The sequence below is a fragment of the Notolabrus celidotus genome, chromosome 19 (genome assembly GCF_009762535.1).
Source record: "Notolabrus celidotus isolate fNotCel1 chromosome 19, fNotCel1.pri, whole genome shotgun sequence".
NCBI lineage: Eukaryota > Metazoa > Chordata > Actinopteri > Labriformes > Labridae > Notolabrus > Notolabrus celidotus.
This window is the reverse complement of record NC_048290.1, coordinates 5,341,118-5,356,894: the sequence shown is the minus strand read 5'-3', so window position 1 is coordinate 5,356,894 and position 15,777 is coordinate 5,341,118. Positions and strand designations below refer to the sequence as shown.

The window sequence follows — 15,777 nt, the reverse complement described above, 5'->3', positions numbered from 1 at the left end:
GCAACCACAGATGTACAGCACTTCACTTTATGAGTGCAACCAAGTAACAATGATGGGCAACTCTCATCTCAGCTTTCTCTTTTCTCAAAAAATATAAAATGAGCTAAGTAAAAAACAAAAGAGCCAGCAAAGGACTCTGGAAGCTGCCTTACTGAAATAAATAAATAAATAATAATAATAATGATCAGAGGATCAGTGCATTGTTTGACCTAAATAGAACTGAATGACAAAAATGGCCACAAATGTTGAATGGGGATGTGTTTGTTTTTAACCTTGTCAGGTCGCACGCAGTCATGTTGGAATAATTTTCCAGGACAATCTGTGATTTTCCAGGACATTTGACTTTTTCTCCCATTTTCCAGGTGTTTTCCAGTACTGGAAAACTGGTCAACTGTTTTCCAGGTTTTCCAGGACGCATGGGAACCCTGAAATTAGGAACTCAATTTAGGCTGTCATACCAGCTTGATCATCACTGAAAATGTCCTGGAAAATGATCTCTGGAAAAGAGTGGGAACCCTGTTTTTTAAAATGTATTTAACCTTTATTTAACCAGTTTGGTCCCATTGAGATCAAATATCTCTTTTCCAAGGGAGACCTGGCCAAGACTGTCAGCAGCAAAAAAAAACACAAGTTACAGACAGGATAGGAACTAAATTAGGAACTGAATTTAGACCAGGCATGTCCAAAGTACTGCCCGGGGGCCAATAGCGGCCCAAGGTCCATTTATTTATGGTCCCAAGCTTCCATCTTAAAATGTGTTATTTATAGCACAGATATTAATCACATTCTGAATCATCTGTACATTTGCAGTTTCTCTCAAGCGCACAAACAAAACTAGAGTCAATCCAGAAACGGTTTTCAAATGAATGCTTTTATCAAGAAGTGAAAATGTTCTTGATGAACACTAAAAGTTCAGAAGACACTAAAGAGGACACAAGACAAGATCAAAATTATGAAATCGTACAGAAAAGGCAAAAATTTGATTGTTCAGAACGCAGGAAAATAATGATTTTGTTATAAAATGTTGTCTGCTGATCAGAAAAGTCTTAAAAACAACATGAAAAAGAAGTGTGATGGAATCCAGATCGTGATCCTGCCATAGAAAAATAATGATACAATATTTTTCCCACATTGCCCGACTCTAATACAAAAACATTTTCCTCCAGAAGAAGATTGTGGAGAACTGAGGACTACCAAGTTACTGTTTTATTGAGAAAAAAAATAATTGTTATTAAATATTTCATATATAACTTTTATGATTCCTCATCAGTCTCAGTAGGAGCCAATGGCCCTGAGGTGTTCTTACAAGATCAAATGTGGCCCTCTTTCAAAAAAAGTTTGGACACCCCTGATTTAGGCTGTCCTACCAGCTTTATCATCACTGAAAATGTCCTGGAAAATGATCTCTGGAAAAGAGTGGGAACCCTGTTTTTTAAATTGTATTTAACCTTTATTTAACCAGGTTGGTCCCATTGAGATCAAATATCTCTTTTCCAAGGGAGACCTGGCCAAGACTGTAAGCAGCAAAAAAACCAACACAAGTTACAGACAGGATAGGAACTAAATTAGGAACTCAATTTAGGCTGTCCTACCAGCTTTATAATCACTGAAAAAGTCCTGGAAAATGATCTCTGGAAAAGAGTGGGAACCCTGTTTTTTAAATTGTATTTAACCTTTATTTAACAAGGTTGGTCCCATTGAGATCAAATATCTCTTTTCCAAGGGAGAACTGGCCAAGGCAGTCAGCAGCAAAAAAAAACACAAGTTACAGACAGGATAGGAACTAAATTAGGAACTCAATTTAGGCTGTCATACCAGCTTTATCATCACTGAAAATGTCCTGGAAAATGATCTCTGGAAAAGAGTGTGGGAACCCTGAATAAAATAAAGATTTCATCTGAAGTCAAACTCCTCCAAACTACTGGGACTCTCTCCAAACTTTGCAAACCTGCACAGATTTCTGAGTATTCATCATACCCAGTGAAAGTAGGGCTGCAACTTTCTGCATTAGATGCAAATCAAACAATAAAGAGTCGTTTCGTCAGCTTGAAGTGTTTGCAGCGCCACCCAACAGCACAACTTTGTGACCTCCGCCCCCATCAATGTCGTCACTCAGGAGGAGGGATGGCACTTTAAATATGGAAAAAGACACGCTGCGCTCTCAGAGTCTCTCCACACGCTTCATCTGAGACACAAAAAGAAAGCTTCCTTTTTATCTTCACCATGTCACCGAGACACGACCTGAACGGGCCCAGCACGATATGAGGAGGTTCGTGTGTTTGGCTGTACACTCGATTTTTTAGAGAGGAAGATAATCATTCCAGCGAGATAGCTCCACTTCTTTTTCTTTCTTTTTTACTTGACTCTTCAAAAAGCGCGTCAGATAGAGTAGGTGAAGAGCTGCACACAACGACTACAAGAACGACTACAGCTGAGCAGAAGGACGCAGGAGTGATCAGCTTTAAAGACAAAAACTGCTCACCATGAGTTCCGAGAAGTCAAAGTAAGTTTATGATCTCTTCTTGTTCCTTGTTAACACTCAGTATGGACTTCTCCCTGCAGGAGGGCATTTCCTGTCCAGGTGAGAGAGAGTAAATTGGGCATCAGGTGAGATTCATCCACAAACTATAACATTAAGACGCATTCAGTGTGTTTTCATGCTGATTTTCTGTGCGTAAAAGTGTCTTCAGCTGTGTTCCACTTGGTTGATTTACCACCAGTCTCGTGCCTTTTAGCGAAACTGCATTTGAATATCGATTTGGGCTTTCAACAAGTAAAGAAATGCCTTCATTCATTAGTGTACCACCCTTTCCTGGATAAGCCACTGCCACGGCACCACTGTGGCCATGAGCAGCCAGGTAATCTATTTTCCAAGAACCTGTCACAGGTTATTAGTGAGACAAGCAGGCAGGGAGCGCGGGCCAAGAGAATCAGAGCTGTCTCTGGTCTAACTTTATGAATAAGCTGTGTGTGTGTGTGTGTATGTGTGTGTGCCTTAAGGAAGCCATGTGGAAAACTCCACATAGAGCGTGGGCAAGCGTGTGCGTCCACGTTGCGCAATGACGCGGCAAACTCAGCGGTTAATACGAAACAAGGAAACACAGTTCATGAACTTCTCTGACATGCACCTGGAATTCATCAGCTGTTTGCCAAACCTCATCCACAGCCAGTATGAGTTACTTTTAGAGAGTTAGAACTTCAAAATAAACTCCTGCTCCACTCATAGTGTTTGCTACAGGTTCTTCTTGTGCACAGTCCTCTGAAGCGTCACTATCACCTCCTCTCTGCAGCCATTGAAACCAAGAGACACCTGGCTTAACCCAGGTGTCTGCCCTGCCCTGCCTTCTTTTCATAATAGCAGCAGAAACTGTAAAATTGATTCCTCATTCTTTCTTGTCTTTTGTGATAAACTCCTGCGCCACACATAGTGTTTGCTACAGGTTCTTCTTGTGCACAGTCCTCTGAAGTGTCCCTATCACCCCCTCTCTGCAGCCATTGAAACCAAGAGATACCTGGTTTAACCCAGGTGTCTGCCCTTCCTTCTTTTCACAATAGCAGCAGAAACTGTAAAATTGATTCCTCATTCTTTCTTGTGCCTTTTGTGATAAACTCCTGCGCCACACATAGTGTTTGCTACAGGTTCTTCTTGTGCACAGTCCTCCTAAAGCATCCCTATCACCCCCTCTCTGCAGCCATTGAAACCAAGAGATACCTGGTTTAACCCAGGTGTCTGCCCTGCCTTCTTTTCACAATAGCAGCAGAAACTCTAAAAATTTATTCCTCATTCTTTCTTGTGTCTTTTGAGTCTTGATTGTGAAATCTGTCAGCAATGGGGAAACGTTTTTCTACTTTCCTTCGCACCATGGATTTTCCGGCATGGTTCCTTACCTGAGTCTTGAATGCCTCTTTGTGCTCTTCTTGGTGATGATGAAGGACATTAACTTCCTCATCCAGTCAAGTGTTGTCAGAGGAAATTCCAATAGTTAAGGCAGACTTATGAGATGAAGGAAATGCATCTGATAGATAGATACACTAGTACAGCTCAATGTTGTACTCACTGGGAAAGTTTTTACATCTTACACACTTTGATTTATTAACTCAAAATTACAATCATTGCCTTTTTGTTTACAACCAGTTCTTGTTAAAGAGAATAAGACGCTGAATCTGTCCCTGCTTCTTCAATTTGGGCATCTACAGCTTTGCAAAGTGGCATCTTAAGTTCCTTATTTTGATCAGAGGCTAGCCCAAAACCCACATACTCAGCAGTTCCTATACGAAACCAAAAATAAAAGCAGAACATATTGATATTTAAGACACTGGAAACAACAAATGTGAGAATTTCGCCTTTTAAAAATGATCTGAAACTAGCCAACAATCATCTGAAAGTCTGGCGATCATTGTTAACAGTTGATCCATCATTGCAGCTCTAGATTTTGGACTTGTGTACCTCCAAAACTGTCACGTTTTGCTCCATGTCGCATGTAAACTAAATGGTAAATGATTGCTAATTAAAGCGATTGTGCCCTAAAATAATTCTCCTGGAAGTATCGCTCACTTGGCAGACTTGTGAGGTGTTTATAAACAGTTCCCTCGAAAGTGGATTACACTAAGAGTGGTTGGAGAAGTTTGTTTGGAGATGTAAACACTAAGTTTCAGCATCAAAATTCATCTTCACCACTAGAACCGATGCAGATCAGACCCTGTGTTCATTCTGTGAGATTGGAATCCAAAATACTGCAGTCGTCTTTCAAGGCTCTGAGTTTTTAAGTGTTCTACACTTAAAAAAATCCCTCCAAGGTGAAGTATCATCCATATTTCATCTCCATAACTCTGATCAGATACTGACAGTATAGTAAGGGGTTCATGCTACCCTCATGCTGAACCTGGCTGCTGGTGGGATCTGGTGCGTCATTCTGTTAAAGAGATGGGGATGATCCCTGATCCTCAGCAGCTGATCCCAGCTCCTCACGCACCGACAGGTTTATCCCGACCTATGAAGTCACTAAGAAGACAAGCAACAAAGTGAGAAGTGGCGAGATGGATGCAGCTGGTTGCTCCCTGACCCTCCCACCGAGCGTTTCATTCTTTTCATCTTTAATAATCAAGCTTAGTAAGTTACAGCAGGAAATGAAAAGAAGATCAAGACAATTTCCTGCACTAACGATGAACTGAATCGATGTGAATGAGCAAACAGCAGATCATGTTGGTCTAGTTTACTCATGCACAAGATAGCCTAGTCTTATATGTGCTACCTATATTAGAGACTTTTCCTACCAATGCTGGAAAACAGAGGCCCTTCTACTCGCTCCACCTTGCAGCTCTCAATATTGCTCATGCCTCATTCTTCCACAGTTGATTCATTCCTGTCTAGTTCATTTTAATTTAGAACCCCTTTCAGATCAGGAATGCTGAGCTCTTCCTCTTGCATCCTGCGTGTCTGTGCACCACCTGTGGTATGTTTTTCCTTCATAAGGGTCTCCCTGTCTGAGGCCTTGTTGCAGAGCGATTAACGTGAGAGGCCATAGGCAAGCAGAAAACATGCAACATGAGCTTCCTTCACCTCTCCTGTTTAGCTAATGGCTTTTTTGCTGTGTTACATGACCCCCCCCCCCCCCCCCCCCCCCCCATGCAAGTAGACACAAAACCATTACAGACATGTGTAGAGGTAAATGTTACACAACTGAGGTGTGACCCTGGACTGATACTGATGCAGATCACCATAGCAGCTATTGTCCTCTGAGGTCATGCTTATCGTGGGGAGCTTAAATGCTGCTGTACTTCTAGCTTGTAAACATGATATCTGTCAGGTTATTATCAGAGAGAGACATGGACTGTTAGAATATAAAAGCTCTGGCCATATTTCATTGTTGGAAGAACTCAAATCATCCATTAGCTGACATACAAAGTGACAACAGGTCAGCTATTAGCAGTTAGCTAAGTCCTAGCTTAAGTACCGTGGTATTGAATTTGTATCTTGTTGACTGATGTTAACTTGAAAATGGTAGAATGCTAATTTATGTATTTTATTTTACCTTTATTTTACCAGGTGTGTGTGTGTGTGTGTGCGTGTAAGTGTGTGTAAGTGTGTAAGTGTGTGTGTAAGTGTGTGTGTAAGTGTGCAAGTGTGCAAGTATGCTAATGTTAGCTGCTGTCTAATGGAAGCTAATGATTGACTATAAGCTATGGTGAGACCACCATTATTAGCTAATGTTCAACCTTAAATGAGGATTTTGTATCATAAACAACTTTAAAAATATATATAATAGTCCAAAAAAAGCTGTCTTTAGTATTTAGCTTATTTCTAGCTTATCTGTTCTTTGAATTAGCAACTTGTTTTTTGCTATGCTATCTTACAATGAAATGGTTAAAGTTAGCTAACCCATTAGCTAACATGAAACAGGCTACCTTCAACAATAAACTAATATGTAGGTTACACTTAGGGCTGCCAACTTTCTCACTGCTAAATAAGGGACAGGTGCACGGTGCCATGGTGGTGTGAGCATGATGTGTGAATTCAGCGTATATTCTGATTCAACTGGAAATGCAGGAAGTGTGTATATTCCCTTTAATCCTTACTGTATCATTATGTAACCTCATATGAATAAACCTCAAAGAAACCACAGTTTGACTCTTTACATTAAAAAAAACATGCAAAAGAAAAATTAAATGCAAAAGAGGAGTATGACTCTCCAAATGTACTTTCTCCATGGATACTTTTTGCTGCTCTTGACTGACTCAAGCAGTATTTTGTCCTTTTTGCACAGCCAGAGTTTTTGCAGGACTTGGCAGATTTGCGCTGTATACAACTGATGCTTGTGAGGGGGTCCTGTGATTGGATGACAGACGGTGTGATTGGCACATGATCTGCCACTGCCATTTTATCTGATCTAGGATCTGTAGAGTGCAGCCTGCTGTATAAAGAGTTAATAGTCAATATATGGGACAATTGAGGTCCTGTATGAGACAAACCAATTTAGCCCAATATACGGGATATCACGGCTAATACGGGACAGTTAGCAACCCTAGATACACCACTTGAATTATGTAATTTGCATCAAATAATTATATTAAACAATATTGTTACAGAGGAAATTGATTTCATTAGCTTCTAAATGATAAATGCCACCATTAGCATTCAAGTAATTCAGCAAATATTGGTTGAATGCCAAAGTTAGCTGCTGAGGACTTTTTTGCCTCTACACAGCAGCTACCATTCAGCTATCAAACAAAGCTGTTAATTAGGCAATGGTTGAATGCAGTTAGCAGCTGACAGCCCATAAGCAGCACATAGAATTAAGTAAACAGTTGTGCAAGAATGGAAAAACTTGGAAAGACTCCACCCTTTTTGTTTTTGTATCCACACTCACAGTGACACTTAAAGCAGTTTTACAATAACCGGCTAAGTACAAGTTCTTAAGAAAGAAAGAAAGCAGAAAAACAAACTCTCTACAGCTGCTGGGTACTTTCCGTGTGCTCTGTCCTGGAGGGAAAATTCAAGCAATAAAACAACATGCAAAAGAAATGTGCAGCTCAATGATAACGCTGAACTTGACCTCCCTTTTTTCACTAGCAACAAAAAGAGGCTACAGAGGCTAATTATTGTATTAGTATCGCTTGAAAACTTGGCTCCAGGCCCAGCCACTCCCGATCACTTGTTTGATCTTGGAGCTAGCTTGTGGATCAACATTGCCGTCTATTATCAGCCTTGTACTTTCATTTATCTCTCTGAAGTACTGATAAAAAAACCTCCTCTGGGATAAGCTTGAGGTTGGCTCACGGTGCTATCAGTGGAACAAGTTGTATCCTTCCTGACGTTGTTTATTTGTCAGTTTGTGTACACTGCTCCCATCCTCTCAATTTGCAAACTGTGTCATCTTCGGTTTTTGGGTTTGTTCAGTAGGAAGTGGAGACTGTCCTGTGCTTATTGATGTTCTTGTAACGCTTTCCTGCATATCATACATTTATGTTTTGTCGTTTTAAAAAAAAGTGTTCTCATACAATGGTCAAATCAGCGAACGCAGATGAATCCTTGATTTGATTCTGACAGGCTTTACGCAATCCCAGAACAAAGCCTGAGCTGTCCTAACAGTTTGTCAAAAATGAAAAATAATTTTTGGCTTGAAGTTTTTCTCTTTTTAAAGCTTTTCTTTCGGTGGCTGTTTTGACTGTTCAGTATATTCTGAAATTGATTGCATATGTTTTGGCTCAAACCTCTCTTTCCTGGCCTGGATTAGTCCATACTTTGTTGGCCTGAAGGAGTCACATTCCTTCCAACCTTCCAGGAACTTTAAGGCCTGCTGATCAAAGGGAAACTCCTGGTCATGCAGGCTCTGAAGATGTTTTCTGACCTTGAAGTAAACATAAGGCCTTTTCTTTGCACTAGTAGACTCAGTGTGACTCATTCAAAGATCTTGTGGTGATAATAGAGTTGAGAAATATCTCCACTCCTCTTTAAAAAACTTAGCTAGCTGTGTCACAAGAAAAGAAATGTTGAATGCAGCATTGTGAGTGAATGGGAGTTGTTGTTTTGGTCATATGTGGATGAGTTGTGGAGCAACAGAATGCTCTGTAAGTGTTGGCAGGTTGACTAGTTTGAAGAGCAAAATTCATATATGGAGTTCATTTGCAAAAACAGACAACTCAGTTTTTATAAATTCATCTAAATACATATTTCTTTTTTCCATATAGATTCCTAATAAACATTACATTTTCAAGATATCTCTGATTAGTAGTCATTTTTGACTTAGTCAAAGCCACACAACCTCAGTTGATTGATCATACCAAAAGCTAGTAATAGAAAAAATGTTTTTTTTTAACATTTTTTTAATTTTTCAAAAGTGAGTTAACTGTTTTTTCCAAATGAACTCTTCATATATATATTTTTTTTAATGATTTAAATCCATTTCCAAATTTTAATGCAAATTTGAATATTGAAATGCATTAAAAAACATTAAATACAAATGTCCAAACATGCAAACTCAAATTCAGAGTGCTGTTTTCTTACACCTTAAAATTGGAAACTTATACATTTCATTTTCTTTGATTTGACCTGCTGTTAAGTGGAAATAATCCATGTGAAATAAGTCAAAAACAGCCTTAAGTGTCTTGTCATCATGCTCTTTTTATTGAAGTTTAAACTATCATTTCAATAAAGTCAATGCAGCATTGTGAGTGAATGGAAGTTGTTGTTTTGGTCATGTGGATGAGTTGTGCAGTAACAGAATGCTCTTTAAATCTTGGATTCAAATCATTAAAAAGATTTATAGGAATTTTACTCCATTTCCAAACTTGAATGCATATTTGAATATTGAAATGCATTAAAAAAAACATTAAATACAAATTTCCAAACATGCAAACTCAAATTCAGAGCACCATTTTCTTAAACCTTGAAATTGGAAATGTGTACATTTAATTTTCTTTGATTTGACCTGCTGTTAAGTTGAAATAAGTCGACCAAATCCTGAAGTGTCTTGTCATCATGCTCTTTTTGTTGAAGTCTAAACTATCATTTCAATGAAGTCTCCTTCAGGCTTCCATAGTTTGATTTTTACAATCTGTGCATGATGCCGCTGGGAGTGAATGTGAAGCAACACTTCATACAAGCTGAACTGACTGCATTTTCTTCTGTGCATTGCAGCTGTGTGTGAATAAGCACGTTGACATATTCTATCTTTTTTCATTGTAGAGTGGAGGATGAAGCAGTCTTGGACAGAGGAGCATCCTTTGTCAAACATGTCTGCGATGAGGAGGAAGTGGAAGGTAAGATGAGTGATGAAATCCTACACACTTATCCCTTTATCTCGTGCGGTGAACCCGAGAGTTTCCCCCCGCAGTATCAGTGGAAAAGTGAACATATTATATAAGATAAACACAGGAAGATGATTCTACAGTACAGTCTTACGCCTATCCAGTGCTGGCTGTCAAGCTAAACCACAGAAGACACCCACATGAACGCTGCATGCTTTTGCAACCAGCATTTTAGGGTGCACATATTTTGGCATCCTGTAGAGATGTTTTTCTGTATTTAGTCGTGGTTTCAAGTCCTTTGTAAGGCCCTGCATTGGACTGTGGAGGAAGTGCATCATGTGATGTTTGGTTGGCTCCTACAAGGAAGAAATACTGACCACTGTGAAGTCCACAAGATATTTTTGATGCACACATAGCTTTAAAAACACAATGCAAACTGTTTTAAGCTATGTTTTTGTTAGAGTTTTCTCTCTGCGTGTGTCTGTAATTACTTCCTGGAGACAATAAGTCATCATTTCCTGAATGAGCTTCATGCAGGCAGTAATTGGCTTTGATTTATTTTGCTTTTCACTGTCAAACTCTTCCTGATTGGGAAATGTCACTGAGGCGTTACAAGCCATAAAAAAATGATACGTCAAAGCAGCATTTCATCACACAAGTCAAACCAGTCCCCATTGTTTTGTTCAGTTTTTTTTATCTTCCAGTGATGATATGGATTAGCAGCATTCAGGATTAATGGGATTTCCTTTTGTGTGAGTGTAATCTGATCCTCCTTCTTCCTCCTCCTCCTCCACCTCTGCTGCATTGTGTCACGGCAGGTCACCACACTGTGTACATCGGCGTGCACGTCCCCAAGAGCTACCACCGGAGGAGACGCCACAGACGCAAGTCCAGCCACAAGGAGAAGAGGGAACGGCCAGACCACAGCACGGAGGGATACAAGTCAGACGGGGAAGAGTCCAACACCAACATCCTCAAACCGCTCAGTGAGTCCTGATGAAAATAAATCTTCAAAGCATCCAGTGTGCAGAATACAAGTCACCAGAGTCACATTACTCATGGTTAGAGCACTCTGAGGATGGTGTTGGCAGCACAACAGATATAAAAAAAAAGAGAGTTAGTGCAAAGAGGAGTAGGCATGGGAACAGGCTAATCTGAAAATGACACTGGATTGGCTGGAAGTGAGTGAAGTGAACACAATATGGGTATTATCTCACACCTGGAAGATTAAATCAGAGCTGTGTTGTAGGATTTGTGAGAGAGGATTCTCAGACTGTAAAATACACATAGATGGGAAGTGACAAAGCAGAAGGTAGAATATTACGAAGCGCTGCTGGGTCTTTTTATTGATCACATGCAGGTGCTTTTTGGATACTTCATGCTTGCTGTGCCAAATTCATCTTGTGGGGGAGTGGTTGCATGGGTTTAAAGTGAACAGTGTGCCTTGGAGTGCTTTTTAAAGGACAGTTGCAGTTAAAAGTTGCAATTTTTAACCTTGCAATCAACCTACATAGCATGAATTTAAAATATGAAGAAGTTTCACAAGCTCCAGACATATATTGCTACAAAAAGTGGACCTTAAACAACTTATTCAGCACTAAGAAATTTGAAAAATAGGACAAGTGGCAATAAGTTCAAGCAGGGTCTAGCAAAACTCAACTTTCTTGATATAGCACCTTTCATACATACATAAACATGCAGCCCAAAGTGCTTCAAAAAATAACAGAGACAGAAACAACAGCAATGTTAAATTATAAAAGGCATGATTATAAATAAAATACTTAGAAATTAAATAGAATCAATACAATAAAATAAATAAGAGTGGAAAGAAAAGTTAGAAATAAGGTAGATTTAACAAGATCAGACGAACACAAGAAATAAATGGATAAATAAATAAATAAATAAATACATAAATACATACATGGATGAATAAATACATAAGATAAATAAATGTTAAAGCAATGATTTAAAAATAATGCACTCCAGGGCTAAAAATAAATGACTCCAAATTAAAAGCCAGAATGAATGTTATCCATTTTCACATGAGCCTCGGTGGTCCCGTTCCAGAGTGTAGAAGTTGTTAATTGGTGTTTTGAGGAGCTTTAAGTCGTAGTGTGGAAACAACCTGGACGTCATGAAGAAGATATGCTGCAGAGCATTATTTCTCTTCATTTTTTGATTCGTCTCACAGTAATGTCAAAAGTTTTCCATGCAAGAAGGGCAGCTAATGGCCACAAATGTATCCTCTATGACACATAACATGCAGAAACATTGTTTGAGAATATTAAGGATAAGTGCTCAGTGAAAAAGCCCATCCCATCATGCCATCATGCTAAAGTTACGCAGCCTCCCACTGGCTCTAAATGTCCCCCACAATCCAAGATAGATAGGAATAGATGGGCAGAGAGAGCCAGTACATCACTGTGGTTATCAAGTGGGCACTAAGTTTCCAATGGTGTTAAGTTAAGTTAGGCCCATGACACCTCAGGGAGGCTCAGCAGGGAGTTTTTTTCCTAGTTTAGATTATTTGAACACCCCATGAATGCAGCGTCAGTGCATGAAGAAGCAACGTGCACATTAAGATCGTCGTCTGTCTCCTGAGTCTTCTTCAGGAAACTTCACCAGATGTCTTTCCTTCTCTGGGAGATTAGGAATGCCGCATGGTGGAATCATTAATCCCCCAGATCATTTTCTAGAGCAGGAGGAATAACCATTATCTTCAGATATCAGTCAGCTTCCGCCAAAAACGTCAGCTGGAGCTACAAGAAGAGGCTTTTTGTTAATGAAGGAGGCAACTATAATGATTTAGTATCAGTGGAAAGTAAATGCAGCATTTCGATAAGCGGAAATCTCTGTTGTGTTCCTAAGCTTTGCAGAACGGCAATTTTTTTTCAAAGCACCAAACACACACAATCAAGTGAGATGCTTTCTGCAAGACATACAATTATCACAGTGCTGGAATTAACCTTTAAATTGCACATCCTGCAAACTGGTATAATGGAGGAGTGTTAACTCTGTGCTTTATGTAGGTGGAAGGTACCATTAAGGTCTCAGGATGGTGGGAAAAGGAAGGAATTTCCTTTCCAGCATCAACATAAAGTAATGCTAATCAAGCTTTTATGAGGCATTCCTCTGCTGCTGATTATAGTTTGTTTTGAAACAGACAATAAAGTTCAGCTGAAGCTTAAAACCGACTTCAAGTTAAGCCTGTAGTGATATATGATAATAAAAAAGGGTTAAATTGCAGCAGAGCAGTTATGGATTCCTCAATGAGAGTTCGTAGGGAGTTTAGAGTTTGCATGAAGCAATTTCAGTGGAAATACAGTCATAAAATGTTCAAATGATTGCAGGGGAAGAAGCACCACCCTCAGATAAGGTTAACCGGTAGAAAGGAAGGAAGGCACATACTACACGGGGATAAGGAAGAAATGATTCATCACATGACTACTGTATGACAATAATCAATGTCTAGAAGGAAACTCTCTCCTCTGCTCAGAAACTGAACTAGCAGAACGGTTGGTACGCTTTGCTTTGCTGCATTTCTAAATGTTTAACTTGGCTCAGGAGGAACTTTGTGGTTTTCGGTGCCATGATTGAGTGTGGTAATAATCAAGGTAGGACTGTGGTATCAGCTCTTGCGTTATATAACTTTCTTTTTTTATCTGCAGCTCTAATGATGGGGTATAAATTAATTAAAGCTCCTGTGAGGACCTTTCTATGTGTCGATTTAAGCGCCCCCTGCAGACAAAGTGATATCTCTTTGCTGATCTTTTCCTGAACATGTGAACACCTTACTATCTTTTCAGAGTTAACTCACCTTGAATATTTATCATGGAACAAGTGAAAAGGGGCTTTTCTTGACTGTACAGTTAATCGTCTCGTCTAACACGGGACTTCCACCAGATCCGTGTCCGGTCCTGCTGTCTTGTCCGTCAACACCCACCGGTTGCGTTTTCAGACTGCAGCACAGAGCAGGACTGCGGGACAGCTGGAGTCATGTGACCAAGGTTTTCCTTGGGCAATCACTGAATCAAGGATTATCCTCCTCCTCTCCTCATCCAAGTTGTCTTTATGGTCCTCTGAGAACCTCTGACCTGTTGACTCCAGGCCTGGCTCCACTCAAAATGACCTTTTTTGTCATAGTTAAGTTAAAAACGATCTAACGCTAACAAAGAGTGTTTTATTCTGAAAATTAATCGGATGTTGTTTTTTTTTGTAAGTTATATTTTTGAGCATTTTCACCTTTTTAATGTACAGGACAGCTGAAGAGAGACAGGAAATGTGGGGAGTAGAGAGTGGGGGAGGACATGCAGTAAATGGTCGAGGCTGGAATCGAACCTGCAACCTCTGCAATGAGGGTTATGGCCTCTGTGTATGGGGCACACTTAGACCACTAGGCCAACAGCGCTCCAACCGGATGTTTTCATTTTGTCTTGGTGCCTGACTTCCTGTCCCGCTCCATCTGCACTGTTGAGATTGATGCGTCATGCTATGGCATCCGGCAGAAATAGAAGTGCTGCGTATCTGATCCGTTGCATTTCGACCTGCCTTCAAAGACGCAGCCAGAACGCAACGCAACGGAGCGGATCCAGTGGATGTTAACACATTGACTAGAATAGAAACCTATCAGATCTGGTGCTGTGACGGATCGGAGATGGACCGGTCACAGACCTGGTGGAATTTGGCTGTAACACCTACCCTGTCACCTCAGTTACAGGCATTAAATATCACAATATAGAAATCATCAGTCTTTTTGCTGAGGGTCTGTTTCCTTTTGCAGCTCACTGGTCATTTAAATCTATTTCATTACCAGCTAAAAACTCCTCACAGGAGCTTTAAATCGGAGGATGAAAACGTCTGTGCAGAATAATCAGTTCTGTAAGGTCTAGCATGCAAAATGAAAACAAAGAACTGAACTAAAACAAGCGAGCAAGAGACACCTTGTGCACATTTCTGCACAACTTTTTTTACATAGCATGTGATGTAATAGTCTATCTATGCGCTCAACATGCAAAAAAGGGAGGAATGTATGAGAAAGGCATGCACAGACAGAGTACAGTCAGGAAGTTGTCGGTGTGACATTTTTTGACTGCTTAATGAGAGGTTTAAACTTCCCCCTGCTGTAACTAAGGCTTCTTCTATGGAGCATTTCTCTTTTTTTTTTATATATATCAATACAAATCTGACTTTAAAGCCTGCACAACATGGGAAATAATAGTATTGCAATGATTATATGAAGTGCATATTATTAGCCGTAGCTTACAGTTTCTGTCTATCTGCTGTTCTTCATGTTTACCTTTACTGAGGTTGCAACATGTTCCTCCTGAATCCAAAACAAGTCCAAAGAGCCTTTTTGTTTTTTTTACCATCTAATTGACATGAAGTATTTCAAGGGCAGTTGATAGTTGGCGTGGGCTGCAACTCACTGCATCAAAGTGGTGTGAGTAGAATGTGCACACGCTGAGTGAGAAGGCATAAAATTAGTCTTTTTTTTATTGCAATACATTCATTGTTATGCAACTTGTTTATAGTGAATGCTTGCCTTGCAGAAACAATGGAACTGCAGTTAATAATGCAGGCCTATGGTGAGGCTCAATGTAAAGGTAGCTCCAGTAATTATGCAGGAAAAAAGGCTGGGTCTGGTTCAAAAGGACATCATTTTGACCTCTTCCATCCTCACCTGCTTTTGTTTACACACCTACGATCACACCTTTCTTCATCATGCTGGCATCACATCAGGCTGTCGGTCCACAGATGAGCACTTTTGTGTAACCCCCTCCCCTCCCGCCTTCACACTTCTAGCTCTGCTAATTCTGTAATCCTCCTTTTATTAGGCCTCATGCCAGCATGTGCACTTAGTCACCTACAGGCTCATTGTTATGGTAGGAGTTTCGATCACATAGGTCTGGCCAGCTGTCTGGTTGCTCCATGAGTCATGTGAAATGTTGTTGTGGGAAAAGGAAGAGGCATTGTAGCACAACTTTTTAAGAGTTTTTCTAAAGTTAAATCTTTTTAAGGTTGAAGAGGAAC

The 15,777-nt window shown here is 40.0% G+C and overlaps 1 protein-coding gene across 4 annotated transcripts in view; it reads left to right on the top strand.

Annotated features, from left to right (window-relative positions):
- Positions 1-2,112: 2,112 nt before the first annotated feature.
- LOC117830946 (electrogenic sodium bicarbonate cotransporter 1-like) overlaps positions 2,113-15,777 on the top strand; it is a 45,093-nt gene continuing 31,428 nt past the window's right edge. For 3 of the 4 annotated variants that reach the window (XM_034709317.1, XM_034709315.1, XM_034709314.1), the window contains exons 1-3: positions 2,114-2,503; positions 9,686-9,759; positions 10,566-10,733. In XM_034709317.1, coding sequence (XP_034565208.1) covers positions 2,484-2,503; positions 9,686-9,759; positions 10,566-10,733 — 262 coding nt within the window. In that variant the 5' untranslated portion in view covers positions 2,114-2,483. Of the gene's footprint in view, positions 2,504-9,685; positions 9,760-10,565; positions 10,734-15,777 lie in introns of all 4 variants that reach the window. The other variant, XM_034709316.1, reaches the window with a different exon arrangement.